Below are 22,078 nucleotides of genomic sequence, written 5' to 3' on the forward strand. Positions count from 1 at the left end.
AACTCCCTGGGACGACGATTTACTACCTAAAGGATCAATATAATTTAATAGTATAAAGTATCTATAATAACTATTAACAGCCATAAATAATAACTTACAACGCCATCGCTGTCCAGTTCATCAACAGTCACGTTTTTAGTAATATGAGTTAGTAAGTTTACTTTTGCTGGTGATGGCGAACAATTGGACGGGCCCGAAGATGAACTATCGGATGAATCCAAAGATGAAGCTGACGATGATGAACTATTTGATGAAGACTGAATTAGACGGTGTCCTTCCTTCGTAGTTAAGCATCCAGTAACAATATCTTCATTGTCAGATAAACTACCGTCAGTGTCATCTAAGGTACTAATGGTTGTATGTTTGCAAACTGAGATATAACTAAAATCAAAAGAGGAATTAGAGGCAATGCTCAGTCAAATATCATGTAACAATTTTAAATACTCACCTTATGATTAGATTTCTCAGTTGAATTATAATCCGATAAAACGTTTTTAGAATTCAACACTGTATTTTCAACAACTAAGCCGAGTATTTTTCGTGTCCTCGAAGACATCTTAAAGTCTAAAAATAAATATACCGCTTAAAATTATGTTTTATATCATAAAAAATATTAAATAACCACTTACTAACAATAATTAGTTGTTTTCAAGTTTAAATTATAAAATAATTGGACAATAATTATTAAACAGAAGTAACACAAAAAATGACTAATTTTCTGATATCTTAATATAATACTGAAGCAATACTTAATCAGTCATGATTTGGTTAAATATTTTAATCAAAAAATGCATTAACTTAAAATATTTTTTATACTCCTCTGATGTAATTTATACTAAACTGTAATAAGTCACAATGTTACAGGAAAAAACGATGTCAACGTTTCTAATAAAGTGAAACAACTCTAAATTAATGCACTTTTGGAAGAAATAAACGTATATTAAATAATTACCTGATAGTATAACACCAAATGATTTCGAGTTACTCCACCTTTTTAACTCACTGCACAGCTCTTAGCTCTCATAACACCGACTCATTACTGAATTTGATTACTTTATCGGTATCAACTTGTTCCCGCCTGTTAGTCAAAAAGAGAAACACTGTCATCTATCTCCTTCATTTTTCATCGTAATGCGCCAAAGGTTGAACTGTCATTCTCCTTGCATAGTTATTTCACTTTATGATGAAAACTCAATAAATGCAAATTTTGAGTTATTTCTCTTTTTGAATAGGTGTGCGATTTACTGCATGAATATTATTTGTAAAATTGCTCTTTCTTACTATTGATGCACTGGGGTGGATCATTTTCATTTGCATCACAAGCAATATTGTGGAGAACAGCAGTGACCACTATTATTGGATGAACACTTTCCAATTTTACTCTGAGTCCCATTGGTAAAGAAGGAAATCTTCGGTTCCATACACCATACTGTCACTCTGCAACATTTCTGGTTCTTATCTGAGACTTATTAAAGTTATTTAGCTGCATTTGTGACATGGGCCAAGGTTTTATTAGGCAATTTTTAATTGTATAGCCACTATGTCCTAGTAGGTCCTATGACCTTATTCAAAAAATGCACAGATATTTGAATTTCGAAATATATGTGCATCATGAGTAAAACCAGGCCATCTAGCAACAGTATTTCTTATTTTTAGGTTTGGATCTGAAATAGTTTGAACATTTAATGAAAAAAAATTCTTTCGATTCCTATAAATTTCTTCGTTAGCCTCACCTGGAGACTGAATTATTATATGTGTGTAATCAATGGCTCCTATGCATCTAGGAAAACGTTCAATATTGTAAAATTGTTGCCTTACTTTATTTACTTCATCAACTTTAGGAATTCTTATGTAAATTGGTAACAAATTTTCCAAGGCTACACTGACTCTTTTTACAACACTGCTACTTGTTGCTTTACTGACTCCACAGAAATCACCACTAGTGCGCAAGAATGAACCATGTGCATAAAAATTCAAAGTGAGCAGTAACTGCTGCATAGGTTTAAGGGCATCATTCCTAAAATAACATATTTTAATTGAAAATATATCTGAATCAATTTAATCTACTTACTTGTCAATGTGGTAAGAAATTTTATCCTCAATTTGGTTCAAAGTATTTCCAACTGTGTTCTTTGAGAATCTAAACCGAGAGAAAAAATCTTCATGGCCTAGTTCTTCAAAATGATTTGTTCTGTGCCTAATAATTTTTGGTATGCCAGCTTCCTCATCACTGCTAAAAGCATGTACATCATATAAATCCATATCTGATTAATTAATAATTTACGTGTCTATCTGTCTATACTCTGTCAACAAAACAAAATTCGAAATTAGGTTAGCACAGTGGTTCTCAACCTGGGGGCGTGAGAGAATTTCAGGGGAGGCGTGAGGGTACAAAGAAAAAAAAAATTAAAATTAAAAAACATATATTTTGTTAAAAAAACAAAATATTTTGTATTTCGTATTTTTATTTTGTTTAGAAATATTTCTTTATTTAAACGTGATTAAAATCGTTTTACTCAAACACACAACCTGAGTTAAACACCACAGTCTTATATATGGCAACATCGTAGGAGCGCAAATTATATTTACCAACACTGTATTGGAAGCACTCCTGGCTCCAGTTCAGTGACTCCGTCTCACGCGTCAGTCTCAGTCGACAGCGTCTGTGTGCTGTTTGTAGCAATCAGTGTAATTGTTATTTAATAACAGAGTGATTGTTTGTGAATTATTTAATAGTGTTGTGTAACAGCTTTGAAAATGATTTAGTCACTTTCAAAGAAAAGATTGTATTCAGACGATTATATCAAGCCTTTATGGAGAAAAACGGCATTCATTTACCTGAGTGTGTCAACTGCCATGCTGTTCTTAGTAATGATGCAGTGCGCCCCGGACGTTTGAAAGATAAAGGCCCAGAATTTTTTATTGCCAAAAAAAGCAGCCTAAAACGTATGAAACTTGACTCTACTGCAAATTTTCGTGTTGAAACTGAGAAAGCTGTGGAAGCATCATACAAAATAGTACTTTTGATAGTTAAAGACATACTATTTGTGAGTCACTAATTAAACCTTGTTTACTTACTGATTGTAGTACCGTACTTAGTTGAAGACAGTTGTAAGAAAATAGAAAAAATTTCTCTCTCAAACGACACAGTAAAACGTAGAATCGATGACAGGGCTCTGGATTTAAAAAAATCATCTATTGCAAAAATTAAAAGGTTCATCGTTTTTTTCTTTGCAGTGTGACGAAACAACTGATATTTCAAAGCATGCACAATTACTGTTTTACTGTCAATTTATTGACAGAAAACGGTTCCTGGAGGAGATATTGTTTTCAACATCTCTTGAAACAACAACTAAAGCCATTGATATATTTTCTGCTCTTGAAGATTTTTTAGTAATTAATAAACTTCCATGGGAGAAAGTAATTGACATATGTACTGATGGGGCCCAAGCCATGACAGGATGTCGATCTGGATTTATGGAATTGGCAAAAAAGAAGAACCCTAGGATAATTGGTTCTCACTGCATTATTCACAGACAAGCTTTAGCTAGTCAGACTTTACCTGAACCTCTCAACGTCACATTAAACTTAGCAATTTAAATTTTAACCACATCAAATCCAGCGCATTAAACACTAGGCCCTTTCAGGCACTATGTCAAGAACTGAATAGTGATCAGGAAACCCTCCTGTTTCACAAAGAAGTCCGGTGGTTATCCAAAGTAAATATGCTTGCAAGATTATTCAATTTAAAGTCAGAAGTTGAAATTTTGTTAATGACTTCAAAACAAGAAGATCTTCACAGAAGATTTACAGATGATAAAAATATCTTTTACTTGGCTTATTTGTCTGACTTTTTTCAGACACTTAATGTCCTGAATCTGAACTCCTCAATGATATTCAAACCCTTTCACTACATCTAGGTTCGGATTTGAAAGACGTCATATCACGGCATTTGGAAGAACTGAAAAATCAAATTCGAAAATACTTTCCAGATGTTAGCTCGGAAAACCGGGAATTTAAGTTGACAAGAGATCCTTTTCATATCGAAGTTGACATTCTTCCAGTTAACCTTCAAGAGCAGACAATTGACCTAAAATGTGATTCAAAAGCAAAAGCAGATTTTGCAAACATGGTATTGGAAGAATTTTGGTTAACCTACTTTCCTGTTTACCCAGAAGTGGCTTTAATATCTGCGAAGTAATTAGTCCAGTTTTCATCCACATATCTTTGCGAATCTGGTTTTTCTGCATTGGCATATATAAAATCAAAATACCGTTCAAGGCTGGACGTTGAAAGTGACTTGAGGTGTTCTCTGATACAGTTTCAACCTAATATCGAAAAACTTGTCAAGAACAGACAATGCCAACCCTCTCATTGAAAGTGCAAAAATACTCATATAAGACTTTCAACTTTATATGCGTATTTGATCTTTTGATTATTATTTTTCTCAAATAAATAAACAATGTTAAGTTTAATGAGACATCAAATAAACTTTCGTATTTAAATATATCTGGATTTTTATTTTGCATCCCAGCTTTTGCTAACGTAGAGTTAGCATCGTCAGTTTCACAATTTCACTGTTCTAACTTGAACCAACCAATTATTGACTGGAGGGGATACGTGAGCTATCTTCAGTGTTCAAAGGGGGCGCCAGTGCTAAAAGGTTGAGAACCGCTGGGTTAGCATATCCTGGTTAAGCTCACGGTTCGTAGACTTACTACGGTTGCCTCTTCCGACTGGGGTGGGGATGCTTGAGTTACGTCACCAGAGTACACAAGAATACAAAACCCATTTATTCACGATTGAAACTGAATGTAGAGAGCAGGTCGATTGCAGTGTTGATTGGTTGAAGGGGAAGAATTACGTCACGAGAGTACAGTTTCGGGCTTAATGTTCATTGGTTGGCGGAAGAGGCAACCGTAGTAAGTCTACAAACCGTGGGTCAAGCTCTAAATGCACACGCTAACTTCAGGTTAAAAATTTTGTAGGTTAACTACAACCCAAGCCTTGTGGTTAACATTGACCTTATATTATGAAACCTATTTTTCAGGGTAAAGGTCGCGGCATATTGTCATGCACGTATAGTTTCCGGCAGTTAGCGTTTCCAGTCCAGCAATCGGATTGCGCGTTCACATTTACATACATAGAACGTTTCAGTTTGGTGCGGTGAAGATGAATGTGTTCTCGCTTTTCGCGACAAAAATTATGTGCAATTGCTCTTCTACTTATCGATGAAGAAAGAAAAACTGTAGTAAAGACTTAGATCCTCTTTTAAAATTAATAAAACTATACTTTAGGTATTCAAATCTGTATTTAACTCAATATTCAAAAAATTGCACTTGAACCCCTGTTATTCTAACTCCTTCAGTTGAGATATTTGTATATTTTAACGAATAGTAATCGATAAATCTACTAAATATGAATTATTTAAATGAAACTAGGTTCTTTATTTACTAAATTCTGCCATTTTCTACATAATAATATATACCTAACAAAAACAATTCAACGTTATCGTTTTATTCGTGTAGTACAGAAAAACTGGCTATTTATACCAAACCTACAAATTACTCATGCCACGATTATTGGTACCTACTGAATCATTGTTTTGCCTGTATCGACAAATCAATAGATTTTTAGGCAATGCTAGAAAATATATTAGTCACAAGTCACAGAAAACCTCCTTTTTTGTAGCTAAGTAATTAAAACAGTTATTCTACAGCACAGTGGGTTGAACAATTTATGGTACCGCCTAAATTATTGAATTGAAAGGAGTGTGAATTGGGGTTTAAAATTTTAAAATAATTAGTCTATAAATAGTGTAGCTAATTAAAACATGCAAATGATAAAAATTAAAATTACTATTGAAACTACAGTAAATTACCAGGAAATCTAAGGAAAGCTGTACAGATGCTGTAATAATATTAATAAAGTATTTTTAATTCAGTTTTCATTCAAATGCACTGTTTTAAAAAAATCGAATTATTAAGTGATTGTTTTGGACTTTAGCAAATACTACTACTTTTAGACGAACCAATCAACGAATCGACATTCTTGGTTTCGTAAATTATTATAACAAAAACTTATTATTGTTTAGGTAAGGTAAAACCAGGTAGCATTGAGGGGAGAGGATTGTAAAACACATTGACACATTTTCAATTATACCGCTTAGGTTTTGTACGCCCAAGAAAAATTTTGACGGTTTTAAAATTTCACATGTAGTGCCGTCCTCTTTATATCCTCTTTAAATTGTAGAATATTGTTAAAATTGAGTACGGTGTCGTTGTCTTCAGTACGGTGCAGCCAAGTTAGAAAAGGAGCATGTTAACATGGGAAAGGATCACTACAGGAGCAATGTGATCAATAGTCAAAAATACGTATATACGGTTGCCTTTTATCATATACACATATTTTATTATATTTTTTTTTTCCTTTGTTGTGAGTTATGCCGATACCTATTAATTTTATTTTGTTATTAACTCGCATTAACCTTTTCTTGTTATAATTATATATATAAATATATGTATGCTGTTTGCTTTTAATGTCCTCTCTCAAAGATGCTTAGATATGAACCTAGATATTTATTCCTGTTTCATCGACTTCGAGAAGGCATTCGACAGGGTCCGACATGAAAAACTAATAGAAATACTGAGAAACAAAGATATATACAGACGAGACTTACGAATCATTATCAATTTGTATTGGAATCAAAAGGCCAATATAAAGATAGAAGAACAAAAGTCCGAAAATATAGATATAAAGAGAGGAGTAAGACAGGGCTGTGTTCTGTCACCATTACTGTTTAACGTGTACAGTGAAGCCATATTCCAGGAAGCGATAGCGGATCTGGGTGATGGAATCTCTGTAAACGGAAGAATAGTAAATAACATAAGATTCCCTGATGACACCGTTATAATGGCAGACACCCTGGAATCGCTACAACAATTGGTAAATAGAATTAACGATTATTGCATTAGATACGGACTAAAAATAAATAAGAGAAAAACTAAATTTATGATTGTCTCAAAAACGCAACATGGAAATGAAAGATTAATGATAGATCAAACCCAAATAGAAAAAGTAGAGACATATAAATATCTGGGAACCTGGGTTGATGACAAAAATGACCAAAGCAGAGAAATCAAAGTCCGAATTGAAACTGCAAGGCAAGCATTTGTGAAAATGAAGACAATGCTTACCAACAGAGACCTTCAGTTGCATCTCAGATTGAGGGCTCTAAGATGTTACATATTTTCTATCTTACTATACGGAATGGAAGCTTGAACATTGAAGAAACAACACATAAGGAAAATAGAAGCGTTCGAAATGTGGTGTTACAGAAGAATATTAAAAATTCAGTGGGTTCAAAGGATTACCAATGCTGAGGTACTACGACGTCTAAATAAGGAGATAGAAATTACGAACAGCATAAAAAGAAGAAAACTAGAATATTTGGGTCACATAACCAGAGGAGAAAAATATGAGCTGCTGAGAACTATTATGCAAGGAAGGATCCAAGGAAGAAGAAGCATAGGAAGAAGACGCATCTCCTGGCTGAAGAACCTTAGAGAATGGTTTAACTGTAGTTCACTACAACTTTTCAGAGCAGCAGCCAACAAAGTGACCATAGCCGTTATGATATCCAACCTCCGATAGGAGATGGAACTTTAAGAAGAAGATATATATAATTATAATTAGAACACACACATTAGAAAGGCAAACATGAGTGCAGCTAAAGACTGGTAAAAAAGTGAGAAACGCGGTATAGGTACTCGGAGCGACAATTGAGCTTCCTAAGCAGCACACTAACGGCCCGTTCACACATGTCTCCGTTTTACTGTTCCGTGTTATCGTGTAAGTGTTTTTTCGTCGATGGCGTATGTAGTTGTTTGAGCGACTTATGTAGTTGTTTGAGCGAATACATGGCACAGTATTCCGTATACAGTATTCCGTTTTGTCATCGAATACTGGACGACGGAACAGTTAACAATATACGGATACGTAGAATCTTAACGGATAGATACTGTGTCCAGGGTGGGCGGTGTGTGGCGTGTAGGAAATGGAGGATGCGACAGGTTTTGACTCGTATTTGCTATTGTAAATTCATAGAGAACGCGCGCGTGCATTGTGTGTAATAATTATTATAATCACAGATCAACCATGTCAACCAAGGAGTAAAAAAGCTAATAGACAAGAAAATGTTAATTACTTTGGTGGAAAATAGACCAGTCGTTTGGGACAAGACGCTGGATAAATACAAAGACAATACTGCAAGTATTGCAGGTTGGCGTGAAATATGCGTTATTTTAATGGAGGATTTTTGAGGCTATAGAACAAAGACAAAAACAAGATTTTGGTAAGTGTCTGTTTAATTATTTAATTACATTCTAAATAGCTTCATCCTGCCATGGAATTGATCCAGCTTCGGACATGAAATAGTTCACGAATTATGTTAGAACTAAATTGGCAGCATTACTACCTCGTGTTCTTACTTCATGGGTTAGGTTTTCGTAATTAAATTATTCAGATACGTTATTATTACTATTTGAGCCCTCCTTATCTCTTATAAAGTTGTGTAGAATAGTACATGCCTTAACAGTCCATACAGCTGTTGGAATATTCTCCACTTATTAGCTAATATACCGAAGGCACATTCAACGTATCTCCTAGCTCTAGTCAAACGATGATTGAATATTCGCTTATTTTTATCTAGATGCGTCCCGCCAAACAGCGTTAGTAAATTTTCGTATAATCCGAAACATTCGTCTCCAATGACCACATAAGGAACTCCCGTTTCTGAATCTCTTGTTAATGGGCATGGTGCTGGTATTTGTAGACTGTCGTCTAGCATCATTTTCCAAAATGTTGTCAACTTGAATATTGATAAATCACATTCTTTTCCATAAGATCCGACACTGACGTATACAAAGCGATAGTCTACGATCGCTAATAATATGATGGAAAAAAATCCTTGTAATTGATATACAGTGAACCGCTATTTAGTGGTTTTTTAAGTCGGATATGTTTTCCGTCGACAGTTCCGAGACAGTGGGGAAAATTAGCTTTTTTGTTAAATCCACTTGCTATTATATCTGTTCTCATTCGTCGACTGATGTAGGAAGTCGCATAAATTTTTCACTTAAATTGCATCTTGAAACTTCTTTAATAATATTGCTAACTGTCGATACACCAACGCGATAGGTGTAATGAAGATTTTTAAATGAACACCCGGATGCTGCATACCTGAAAATAAAATTGTTTTATACTTGTTTTTGAAAAACTTGTTATGAAAACGTGGAGACAGATGAGAGATGCCTGGGTGAGAACACTAAAAGATAAAAATAATTTAAGACCTCTGGTTCCGCTGTCTCAAACACGAAGCCCTACAAATACCATAATCAGATGCTGTTTTTGAAAAAAGTAATTGCTGCTGGTGAAACGCACGAAAGCGTCTCTGCTAAACAAACTGAAGAACATACCGAAGATGACACCACGACATCGAATAAACCTTAAAACGAAGATGACAGTGTGACTACAATGACACAACTTGACAATGACAGTCAAAAGGACAAACAAAATCTAGCTCCCCTGCCAAAACGAAGAGCACCAACCAAAAGAAATTTTAATGAAATTGATGACAAAATGATGTCCTACATTGACTATGAGATAAAACCGAAGAAAATTTCTTCCATCGAGTGTCTTGCTTTTTTAAATCCTTTTCCAATAGTTTAAGAAGTTCATCAAAAGTAGACATTGACATACGAAAGTAATTGTAAAATTTCGATTCATCACCACGTAACTGACTCATAAGTAAACTGTAAGCACCCTCTCTAGATCTTTGGACCATCAGTGGATGCTGCCAATAATGTCGAATCTTCCTTCTCCGACGATAGTACCAATACAACAGGACAGCGTCCATCCTTGTAGAATAGCGGCGTATACACTGCGAGTTTTCTGTTCACATCGCATCCAGTAATGGCGGATCCGTTGAAAGTTATACGGTGCCTATGTGTACAGATCAAAAATTTATGACGTATCTGTTAAAAAGGAACCACTAAAACGGACTCCCATATGTGAACGGGCCGTAACATGACCTGAAAAATTGAAAGAGCTCATGCTGTTGTATTCTTGTTACGTTACAAAGTTTTGGAGTTTTTATACTTTTTAATATTTTGTATTGTCTTTTAGAAGGTAATTGTGTACAATGAGTGTTAAAAGTGAAGCAGTTAACAACATTTCTGGTTTTATATGGGAAAAAGATTTAGAATGTGACAGTCAAGACAAAGCTGTATTTGTTAAACGTGGGATTAATACATAAAAAAAGTTTAGAAAGAATAGAAAGTTTAGAAAGAATAGAAATGATAATACACACATTGATTTTCGGTTACAATGGAAATAAAGTTACGCAAAGAATGCAGACAGACAAAAATATGTATTAAAACGAGCAGGCACATTTGATTATTTATTTGACCTGTAAACATCGATTCGAATTTGGCGAATAATCGTAATTCTGCAAAAATGTCATTGCATGGAAGTATAGATCACTTTGCAGGTATTAAATATAATTCAAATGATTTGTCCCTATAAAAATATATTTTTTGTTATTCCCGTTAGTCTATCGAAATGTCAACTTGCTTTAAATATGTATTTTTTTTTAATTAATAAACCGTCTTGTTTATTTTAGACATGATAAAATGGTCTGGCCTATTTATCATTTATTTTGTTAAATAATACTAAAACGTATTGAAACTTCTAAAATAAGTAAAAGCATTTTTTTAACAAAGCAATTGCAACAATGATCAATGTTCTTATTTTCTAAAGATGTCTTACATACATTTACATACTGCTCAAATATTTTTTCTACCTACTAGAGAAAGAAAATAAATTTTCTACGTCGAGTCTAACTCTAGGCCTATAACTGTCGGAAAGAAACTGTCATCTTGAATTGAATATTTCTGAGTTGTAAGAAAGCTGTTGTATGTTTATTTCTTTAGAGTTCCAACTCTGTATTCTCCCATATAAGGTTTTACTAATATTTATATATTTTATGCTGTTGCATTTTTATTTTTTTCTTGTAACACAGATCTTACACCAGTAGGATAAGATATACCATTAATATTCCTTGACTGAATGCACATCAAACCAGTTTCACAATTTACTCAAACTTTCCGTATATTTATATACGTATGATGTTGACTTATTGACGTATTGATTTACTTACGATGTTGTACATTTTGCTTTCCCAGTAGTGTTGGTTGCAATTTCCTTATTTTAATATGTTCGATCATTTGTCTCGCTGCCAGTATTCATTATAATACTTACTCTTAACATCCTTCCGGTATAACTAAATCTCGTATCCTCTCGGGCATTATATGTCATAATCGTTCACGTCTGGTTACTACAAGTATATCGCAGTTGAAGAATGGACTTGATAAAAGGCTAAGTGTTAAAAAGAAAAAATTTCGGCAGAGTCGACAAAGCTATTAATGTACCCATTTTTGAATAAATAAATATATATATATATATATATATATATATATATATATATATATATGTATATATATTAATGTGATATTAAAAGTCAGAGATGCGCCAAGCAATTAATTAGTTAATTAATTAATTAATTAAACTTATTTAAATGATGAAATTATGATTTTATCACACTATTTAATTCTCTTATCTCAGGGTTATATTCGTGCTTCAATATTTATGCTTTACATATGATAGGTAAGGTCTGAGGGATACCGGAATAATAAACATATATGACACAAAATTATATATTGAAATTAAATTCACACTCAAATATCTTAAACAAAAAATATCTCATACAATGATTATCAAAATTTTTGTTCTACGTACGTGAACCTTCAAAAATTAATGTTATATACTCTATAAATTAAAATTTCAAATCAAAATTGTTGTTCTATATCTCCTGATAAATATTTCTATCTTTTCTGAAGCAATTAAAAAAAAAACTTTGTTGATAAAGGAACAACTGACGAATGAAAAAAAAACTATCTCTCTGATGATGAGTTGTCCAAATCCTTGTTCCTTGTAGCCTACACTATCTATTCTTAGCAGTTCCCTAGGTAATCAGCAATCTTACAACAAATTATTGCGAGCCTCTCGTCTTCAATGATCTCCTTCAGATGCACGTATCGTTCAAAAGATAAACTTCTTCTCCTCTCGATAAACTGAATCTCTCGTTCCGGCCTGAACAGTGACTCTTGGAATATATAAGCAGAAAAGTATGACTTACAATATGTTACTGGATCAGCTTCCGTCAGGATACACTTAGTCCACGAAAACTCACAAACATTCACTTCGAATGCTTACTATCACTTGGGAACCGCCAAAGAACTACGACTGTTCGCCTTGCATCCTTGGAAAACAACTCGTCATATTTTTTTCCCTCTAAAATCTAGCTAAACTCTCATTCCTCCATCTCTCCTACTTTTTTTCACTCTTTGCCAATCAAAGTTCGTCATATTTTTCCCCATTTAGATAACAAACAACAATTTTAACTACAATTATAACTTTCCTACAAACTATTAACATGCTAATCGGTTTCTACAAATTCTTAAGAACTAACGGAGAAATATAATTTCTAAATTCTACCCTATTGTCTTTATTCACTGTACAAGTCCATTTGGAAAACCCGGTCGTATTGTTCAATTCACTACTTTCACTCAAATATATTTTACAAAGAAAATAATTTATGCATATCTTAAATTTTGTTTACTACAGGTAATCCAAAGATAATGGACTTTCTTTTCTTTCTTGAATAATCTTTCATAGTTTATCAGTTGAAATATTTTGAATTATTATATTTTATAATTTGAAATATATTAAGAGCAAACCAATATTATTTTTAATTTTACATAGCATAACAATCTATAACATGCTCCTGACTATAACATAAAGTTTTCTTTATCAATATATCTTTGTCTCTGCCAAAGTATTTCTTGTTGTTCTACAATCCCAATTTTACCAAGTTAGTTCCAAGAATATTAGAATCTGGGTATTAATACTAGGGTTTGAAATATATTAATACTGACCATTATGCCATGAAGCAGAAGGTTGTGATATCGAATGTTAAAGATTTATCTACGAATAAATATGCATTTATAACAGCTTTATGCCATAATTCAAATTAATTGGAAAACGGATTTATTTCCACTGTGAACGATTTATCGACTAAAAGAACAGGACTAATTAGTAAGATAGTTCTAAGGAGCAGTCTCGTGGGAGATGATGGGTAAAGGGGAAATAAGCATTCAGCCAGTTAACGTGAAGGTAGAAATTTACAAGTTGCAATGCGGCAACGAAAATCGATTTTCTATGATCCCATTACTTAGTATACCCCAAAGTATAATCAGGCGACCCGAGATTAGAAGTATAGAAGAGAAAAGTTCGGATCTTATTTAATCATACATTTAACACGAGAACTATAAAAACGGAGATCGATGAAGCATGGGTAGTAAAATCTAATATATTTTATCGGAATTTATATTGTTTTAAGAATAAGGTTTTATTTTGAAAGGAATGATTTTTCTTATGAGATGTGATTTTAGGAACATTAAAGTTTGATTAACGTTAGTAAAGAAATCATTTTATACATTTATTTTATTTCTGAATAAATTTTAAAGAGGTAATTTTAAATCTGTTTTGAGATTTTGACGTGACAACGTCTTAAATTAGGTTGTGGCTCGGAGTCACTCATGAAAAAGTGTAACGCCCGCTCACGTCTGTTACGATGAGTCACAGAACGAGAGAGAGGCCCGCCGGACCGGCGAATGCCTTGCGTCTCTCTCCCACTCAAACATGATCGGTCCGCTGCGCGCGCAGCACTAGAGAATTAGGCGCGTTGAATCGGTGCGCGCTTGTGTCTCTGTCTTTCTCGAGCGTTCTTGGCGTTGGATTACACATTACAGCAGAAACACTTCCTTTCATTTCATATTTCTCCTATCATCGTCCTATCCTCAACAAAATCACTCAAATAGAAATTAGTTAAGTTTAAGTTTACATGTACAATGTTTTAGTAAACAAAATATATTTCTATAGTTAAAATATGTGCAATTCTTATTTTCATTCAATTCCTTGTTCCTATTGTGCAATTTAATAATATTCATATCAATAAATATTCTACCGAGAAAAAGACGTTGTCACGTAAAATCTTCGCCCGTAAAACCGACTTTACGGGCAACCGATTTTTTTTTTTTTAATTTTTATTGAGAGAACTGTTAATAATTTCAGCTCCGAATAAGTTTTTTTCGTTGGTTTATGCCAACTATTAAAAACATGTTTGTTACTAAAGTTGAAATTAAAGGGTTTTTCTAACTAGAGAGAGGAAAAACTGTAAGTACCTACAGTTTTTATTCTTGTCTAAATTTACTGGATGGTAAACCATTGTCTCAACAGAAAGTGGTTCACTAGGGGTAGATATCATTGCACATATGCAACACCCCAAAACTGTGTTTAGAAAAACATCTAACCGATAGACATATAATACAAATAGACTGATTTCTGCAATACCATGATACTATAACAAACCCCTTGCCCAAGCAAAATCTTCAATTGTCCACTTAATTTGTTTTCTAGTTTTTAATTTTTTGAACTGCCCTTTAGTAAACATTTGTTCAATTGTACTTTTTTCCTCTTCTCTCTTCTAAGAAGTTCCTTAAATTCTTCATTTTCAGTTTTTAAATTATTTATTTGTCCCATGGCTTTTTTGACTATATTGTTTTCACTTAAATAATTTTTAAATAGATCATAACTATTAATACAGATTTTAAAAATAGAATTTTTCTTCTTACATTGCAGTTTGACTAGCGATATCCTTAAATTTTTTGTGGCAAGTTTCTTCTACATTTTTTTTTGCAATCTCATCTGACTTTAATATGATTTAATATTTCAGGTTATAGTTTATTCGTGCTTTCTCTGTAATAAACGTTAAATATATATTTATATATCTTATAATAAACGTTAAAGAACATATTTTACTACCACATTCGTAGTAAGTCATACATCCAAAGTGACTTTTTTAAAGACCTATCAAAAACAAAGTATTACTTTGAATTTAGAGTTCTATGGCCATTAGTATCTATAAAACATTTGCTCTGCTGTTAAAGTGTGTAAAAAACCAAAATACTTACATGTTTTTCAATATATTTCTTTTCTCCATTCTTCTTTTGCCTCTATTTTTAGGCGATGTTTTAGCGCTTGGGGTCTTTATTAGGTAAATGAAGAGAAGATATGGCATAATTTCTTAACTTCCACTGTTTGTCAAGTAATCCCAATAGTTTTTATCTTAAACAAAAGTCAGCTTCTGTAAAATATTTTGAGCATATTCTCGCGATTTCTACATTAAATTCATCTCGCTAAAAACACTTGGAGACCCATACTTTACGCATTTGTTTATCTCTAGGAAACACAAGAAAACAATACTTCGAAAATGTTTTACCTTTTTTTAATATTATTGTTTACAACACACCACTGCACGATACATTATGGCAAACAAAAATAGTAGCTACATGTAGTCGAGAGGAAGTTGCGTACGATAAACAAATTAGGTGATATTAACACAGTAAACTGAATGTTTTCACCACAAAATTTATATAACGATATAATATACAAAGTCTTTACTACATCAATGAATAAATAAAAATCTCATTCACTGCGTTTTGAAGCACACAGGATAGCAAACTGGATTAACACAGCACATAATTAACATGAACATAGATAGAGCATTTAACTTGGCGCCATTAAAGTTGTCTTTGGCTTACATCACAGGTGGCTACATCAATGAATAAATAAAAATCTCATCATCAATGAATAAATAAAAATCTCATTCACTGCGTTTTGAAGCACACAGGATAGCAAACTGGATTAACACAGCACATAATTAACATGAACATAGATAGAGCATTTAACTTGGCGCCATTAAAGTTGTCTTTGGCTTACATCACAGGTGGCTACATCAATGAATAAATAAAAATCTCATCATCAATGAATAAATAAAAATCTCATTCACTGCGTTTTGAAGCACACAGGATAGCAAACTGGATTAACACAGCAACATAATTAACATGAACATAGATAAAGCATTTAACTTGGCGCCATTAAAGTTGTCTCTGGCTTACATCACAGGTGTGCGAGAGAGATGCAAGATCATGCGCGTTGACTTATCTTGTTTGTTATAGCACAGAATAATAAAATAATCAGAATGCTCACTCTGCTTGTCAAGATAAGTACGCGCATCTCGTTCGCACAGATGGAATCAGCCATGTTTTAAACGGAACCAGTGCTGTTCAGTGAAATTTTATCGGGTGTGCATAGAAAAATTAACCCGGTTTAATTAATTGACGGCAACTATATAATATAATATGCAATATTTTATGTCGTACTTTTAGTTAAAGAATAGATTAAATTATTTCAAATTTACTAAATTGTTAATCTCTAAAACTTTAAATTATGGTTATATCGTAGCTTGTCACAAATTTCTCAATCCGACTCCGTGTTTCTGTTTAAAGTATGGCGATCGCGTGCTGACACACTTTAAAGGCGGCACCTGAGAGTGGGCATTCTGATTGTTATTTTTTCTGTGGTTATATTATCATGCTGCAATACAGTCGCTTTCCCCCAGTACGACAGAGAAAACTTACGTAAAGCAGTCCCTGCATAAGAACGCTTAACTAGAAGAATAGTTCCATCGTCCAAATATGTGTCACATCAGCACGTAGCTGTGACGTAGGTGTGAGGATTACGAGCGATCAGAAGATGAACGAAAAATTAACGGTTTATTTTTGTAAATAGATGAAAAATAATCAGATTGGAAACAATACCTAAGAAATTCAGACTTTTAGAAAAAGTATTCTTAATGATCTGTTTTACATGGTAAATTAAATTTATTTTCGAAATAAATTTATTTGCTAGTGCTATAACTGAATTGATAAATGTCAGTTTACTCTCAAAATAAATATCCTATAAACAAAATCTGTAAATCCATGTTTTACATACATAGTCAGAACGCAAATTAAAGTATCCAAAAACATTTGATATATACATGTAGGTATAATAAAAAGCGCGGATCATTTTATAAATAAAACTATTCAATACTGAACTATTTATTTCACAAACATTCATATGATATGTAAAACTAAAAAGAATAAGTACAACACTAGGTATTCCTTAACACAAGGTAACTGAAAGGGCAAGTACACTTTAAAAACCAGACTACAGATTATTATCAAATATAAAAAAATAATAATAATTTGCAATTTTTAAAATAAATAATTTGGTTAAATATTTCTACTATTTTTTTATTACTATATCGTTTAGTTTTAGGACTTTCAAAGTATTGGATTTCTCATTTAATATTTTAGACATATTCAGTCCAAACTATAAATGGCATTTTATTTTATAGGTAACAAATTCGTTCCTGAAATCATAGAAGACGGATTTAAAGTTCATATGAAACTTAGAATAAATTTGTTGGAACCAAAAGACTACGGCGTGTATAAATGCATATCAAAAAATTCATTAGGAGACATGGAGGGAACAATAAATGTGTATAGTAAGTATATTTTTAAACAGATACTGTCTTTTAACCACTTCACTCTAGTTTTTAGTTATCAACAGTGAATCTTAAACTTAAAAAACCTAGAAAAAAATATGTTTGCATAATATTCACCAAAACGTTAATTTTTGTTCTTAAAAGGAATAACAAAAAGCAGTAATCTAAAGAAAAAATGCTACATCATGAAAAATAACCGAAATAAAAATTAAAAATAAAATTATAAAAAAATTAGCTACAAGTAAACTTTAGTAACACAAATATGTGTTTGCGGTGTTGCCATGTCCTTATTATGTAGGTATATATTTTATGCCACAAATATGCTTTGAAACAGTACATTTTTATATTATTTTATAGAATCTGACGATTGTTTGAATTGGATATTTGTTTCTTTCGATATTAGTTGCAGTTAGTTATTAGAAAAAAAAATTGTAATTGCCCTTTGGTAGATTAGCGGATAAATTTGGCAATACTGTCAGAACCTTCAAAACGCTAGTTGCCAGATTGCAACAGATGTTCAGTCGATATCAATTTTATGACCATCAGATCTGCAGTCATTAAAATACTTACATTTTTTCAAATCTACATTGCAGAGATTAAACGATTAAACTATCATTATTGACAATTTAATCCATAAAATGTGAATTTGTAAATCTTACATTAATTTTCGTGGTAGTTGCCGTTCAAGTGGTTGAAACGTTACACTGAATAATTTTGTTAAGGATTTTGGCTTATTTTCATATACATAGATAATAACCAAGTAAAAATATATATTAAAATCATTACAGCAGAATTAATATTCAACTTATTATTCACTTTCAAAAGGGAATTAAAAACATTAGGTGAACACCTCATTTTTTTGAAGAGGATTTTGTACATTTCGTGTTCCAAAAATCGTATTTTCCCTTCGCAGTTTTTGTAGCCTTTTCGTCAATTCGTCGATTCCTAAGCTGTTTATGAAGTTTTGATGTTTTTAAGAATCCACGAGTTGGTCCGATCCTGAAGGACAGAGTTTCTTCTTAGAGTCTTTTCTCTTAAATAAGTTGCTTTCTCTTTATCTAAGGAGTGTCACTTGCCCTGCCTGTTTATCTGCGGGTGGTATTTTATTTCGCACCAACTCGTCGGTTTACTTGAAATAAACCGGTGAGGGCTTTCCCCTATCCGCCACCTGGGGCGAGCTCTCTAGAAGTTACAGGCCGACAGATTAATATGTAATGACTACGTGACTTTGACACTTAAACAACAAAAAATAGTTATTATGTCAACTGGTCCAAAGTCGTTGAATAAAATTAAAATATAGGTATTAAAGAACTTAACAATAAATAGATTGGTAGTACTTTATTATGTAGATATATATATATATATATATATATATATATATATATATATATATATATATATATATATATATATATATATATATATTTGATAGAAGCAGATATTTTAATAAAAATTGTTCTTAACCAAAGTTCCCAAAGTGTACACAGATATAAGGGAGGGAACCTAGAGTTTAATTTCTAGACCAAGTGTAAAGGTGCTGTACTATAGACATACGGTACGTTAATTTTTAAATTGGATATACACACTATAAATGGCAATACTGCGCACCGTCGACTTTCCACGAACATCCGTTGCCCCGTCGCCAATAATTTGTCATTATACAGTGGTTGTTTAAAGCAATAACAGCGTAGATTTTTAATTTATTTTTGTAAACAACATGTCTGCTTATATACCCGCAGAAAAGGTTCAGATAATAAAATGGTTTTATGGTGGTAATTCTGGACAACAGTGTGTAGATTTATTTTGTGTTTTTCGAGGGGAGACCAATTCCTTGCATACAGTCAGTTCATAATATTGTTAACAATTTTGAGAGTTGTTATTGACTCAAAAATTGCAGAAAATGTCACGCTCAAGAAGTGTCACCAGAAAAAGTTGAGGAAAGAGAATAACCGAGGTACACAAATTTGTGCAACAATCGAAGTAGATTCAGTACGTTCGAGTAGAAGCATTGCTAGAGAGTTAGATGTTAGCAATGTTACTGTGACGAATGTATGGAAAAAGCACGGTTACAAGAATTTTAAATATTCGAAAACGCAGCAGTTTTATCCAGACGACTACTTTCGAAGAATGGAGTTTTGTGAAACTCTAATAACGAAGGTTAATGATGAACCCAATTTTATTAAAAACATTTTATTTACTGATGAATCTTCTGTTTCGTTAGTAGAAAGACACAATCCTTTTATTACGAGATATTGGTCGCGGAAAATTCAGCACAGAAATGTTGTTTACCGAACCAAACCTCTTCAAAAAGTTAACGTCTGGACTGGCATTTTAGAAGACCACATAATAAGTAAATGTTTTATTGAGGGTAACTTGAATAGTAGAGTATAACTCTATTTGTTACAGAATCATGTTCTTCGTGCTATTTTCAATCTTCCTGATGTAAATCTGGAGAATGTTTGGTTCCATCAAGATGGCAGTTCAGTTCACAACGCTCGAATAATTAGGGAGTACTTAAACAATACTTTCCCGAATCTAGTTATCAGTAGACCAGGCGATATTAAGTGCCTGCGCGATCTACAGATCTTACACTCATGGACTTCTTTTTTTTTGGGGACATTTAAAAAGCATCATCTACGATCATCCTGAGGCTAGAGCCCAAAATTCGGATAAACTTTTCCATAACTGTGAGCAGATTGTTAAAAAATCGTTCAACCTCATCTTTATTGAATACAGAAATGCAGTTTTGACTGGTACCTTCGGGTTTGCTAACACTAATGTCTGGATGACGCTTTAAAAAGAGTTCTAACCAATCTTCACCAGCGATCTTCTTTATCGAGTCGAAACGGTGTTTTATTTTATTCTCTTCAGCAAACTGGTATGCTAAACACCTTAGTTCTGATGGTGTGACTCCAAAAAACATATTCGCCAACTTTTTGACATGTTTGGCTATGGTAGATTCCTGTTCATCATTAAAAATTGGTTTTCTGTCAAGTTTTATTTTGTTATGGCTATTGGACTTTAGTTTGTCACGTAGAGTGGATTCTGGAATATTGAATGATCGCCCTACTTCTCGTATTTTTTGTATAGCAGTGATCGCAGCTTTTAGTTCATCTTCCGTCCATTTTGATCTTTCAGTTTTCCGAACGTAAGCACGGGGCATTTTGGAATCTAAAGTGCAATAAAAACCCTATATTAGCAAAAATTCTTACACGGGGTAATACCGCGTAGCACGAAATTACCCCGACACAGCTGCGCGGTATTCCCCCTAAGTGAGTAACCTAACTTAACTTATCACTGTTAATTAATGACTAAATAAAATGCATTATTTTTGTACGTAAAATTATCTATACATATAAAGCAAAATAATCACTGAACAGTTTTAATGAAGATTAATAACAAAAGCACTTACCGCTTGTTAAAGATTAGTCGAAAATTACATCAGTCTTGAAAAAAAACAATCTGTGACATTGTCTAAACCAATACTACGAATAATGCAGTCATATTACAAACATGTGGTCGGCTAGCAAATACGAGACGGCGCACTGTGTTGAATGTTGGAATACTTACGCCGTGTTGCCAAGATACTGATGCGCGATATTCCCCCGTGCGCGGTATTCCTCCGGTTTCCCTATTAAGTGTCAATTTTGGGTAGGAAACTGCTACAGATCGACGAAAATCTAATAAAGTAATATTTGACTTATTGACTGGTTTTTAGAGAAGGCATAAATTTACTAATGCCATATCAATCAGTCTTGTGAATATTAGCCAATATCACTTCTTAGATCTCATTTTAGTGGCATATTTTCCAACAAACCAGTAGTGTTGATTCGTACCTTCTATGAGTGTATTATATTATGGTGTAAAAGGGATATTGTTACGGGTTGTTAATTATACGTCACTACTTATGTCTTAGCACTATATTTATTTATGCACAATAGGTTACTGACTGTGTTTACAATATCAGCCGGTAACAATAACAATATCGACCTACGGTAACTTTGCGAAATACTACATATCTACAATGACTAATTATTATTGATTTCTATTCTAATCTCGTCCGCTTTTATATACTTTTAATTATACAAACAAGTGTGTGTTTGATTGTCATTTGTTCACTGTAGGTTCAATCCGTTCAATGTAACTTCAATTATAAATCATTCGTTTATTTTTGAGCCTTTTTACAGTTACTGCTTAAGGGTTAAAACCTTACTAGAGTATACTTGCGATTAAGAAATAAACGTTTTCCTTTGAGCTTGTTATTCCATCTACTAGCTTGTGCGAGGGATTTTACATTATCAAAATTAGACACTTACTATCGTTCCATTTTACAAAAAATATTTCTTCATTTACATCAAATCCAAATCATCACCAATACATCAAATATGTGAATCAAATGAGAATTGAACGTGTCTCTTCTTCTTCTTGTGCCACTCCTATCGGAGATTGGAAATCATCAAGGCTATCCTGACCTTGTTTACAGCTGACCTAAAGAGTCCATTAGTA

The 22,078-nt window shown here is 32.9% G+C and overlaps 1 protein-coding gene across 1 annotated transcript in view; it reads left to right on the plus strand.

The window, feature by feature from the left end:
* Positions 1 to 22,078, plus strand: part of LOC140438167 (lachesin-like) — a 479,820-nt gene that overhangs the window by 446,333 nt on the left and 11,409 nt on the right. The window contains exon 7 of the mRNA XM_072527880.1: positions 17,423 to 17,572. Coding sequence (XP_072383981.1) covers positions 17,423 to 17,572 — 150 coding nt within the window. The remainder of the gene's footprint in view (positions 1 to 17,422; positions 17,573 to 22,078) is intronic.

Source organism: Diabrotica undecimpunctata, chromosome 4 (assembly GCF_040954645.1).
Source record: "Diabrotica undecimpunctata isolate CICGRU chromosome 4, icDiaUnde3, whole genome shotgun sequence".
NCBI lineage: Eukaryota > Metazoa > Arthropoda > Insecta > Coleoptera > Chrysomelidae > Diabrotica > Diabrotica undecimpunctata.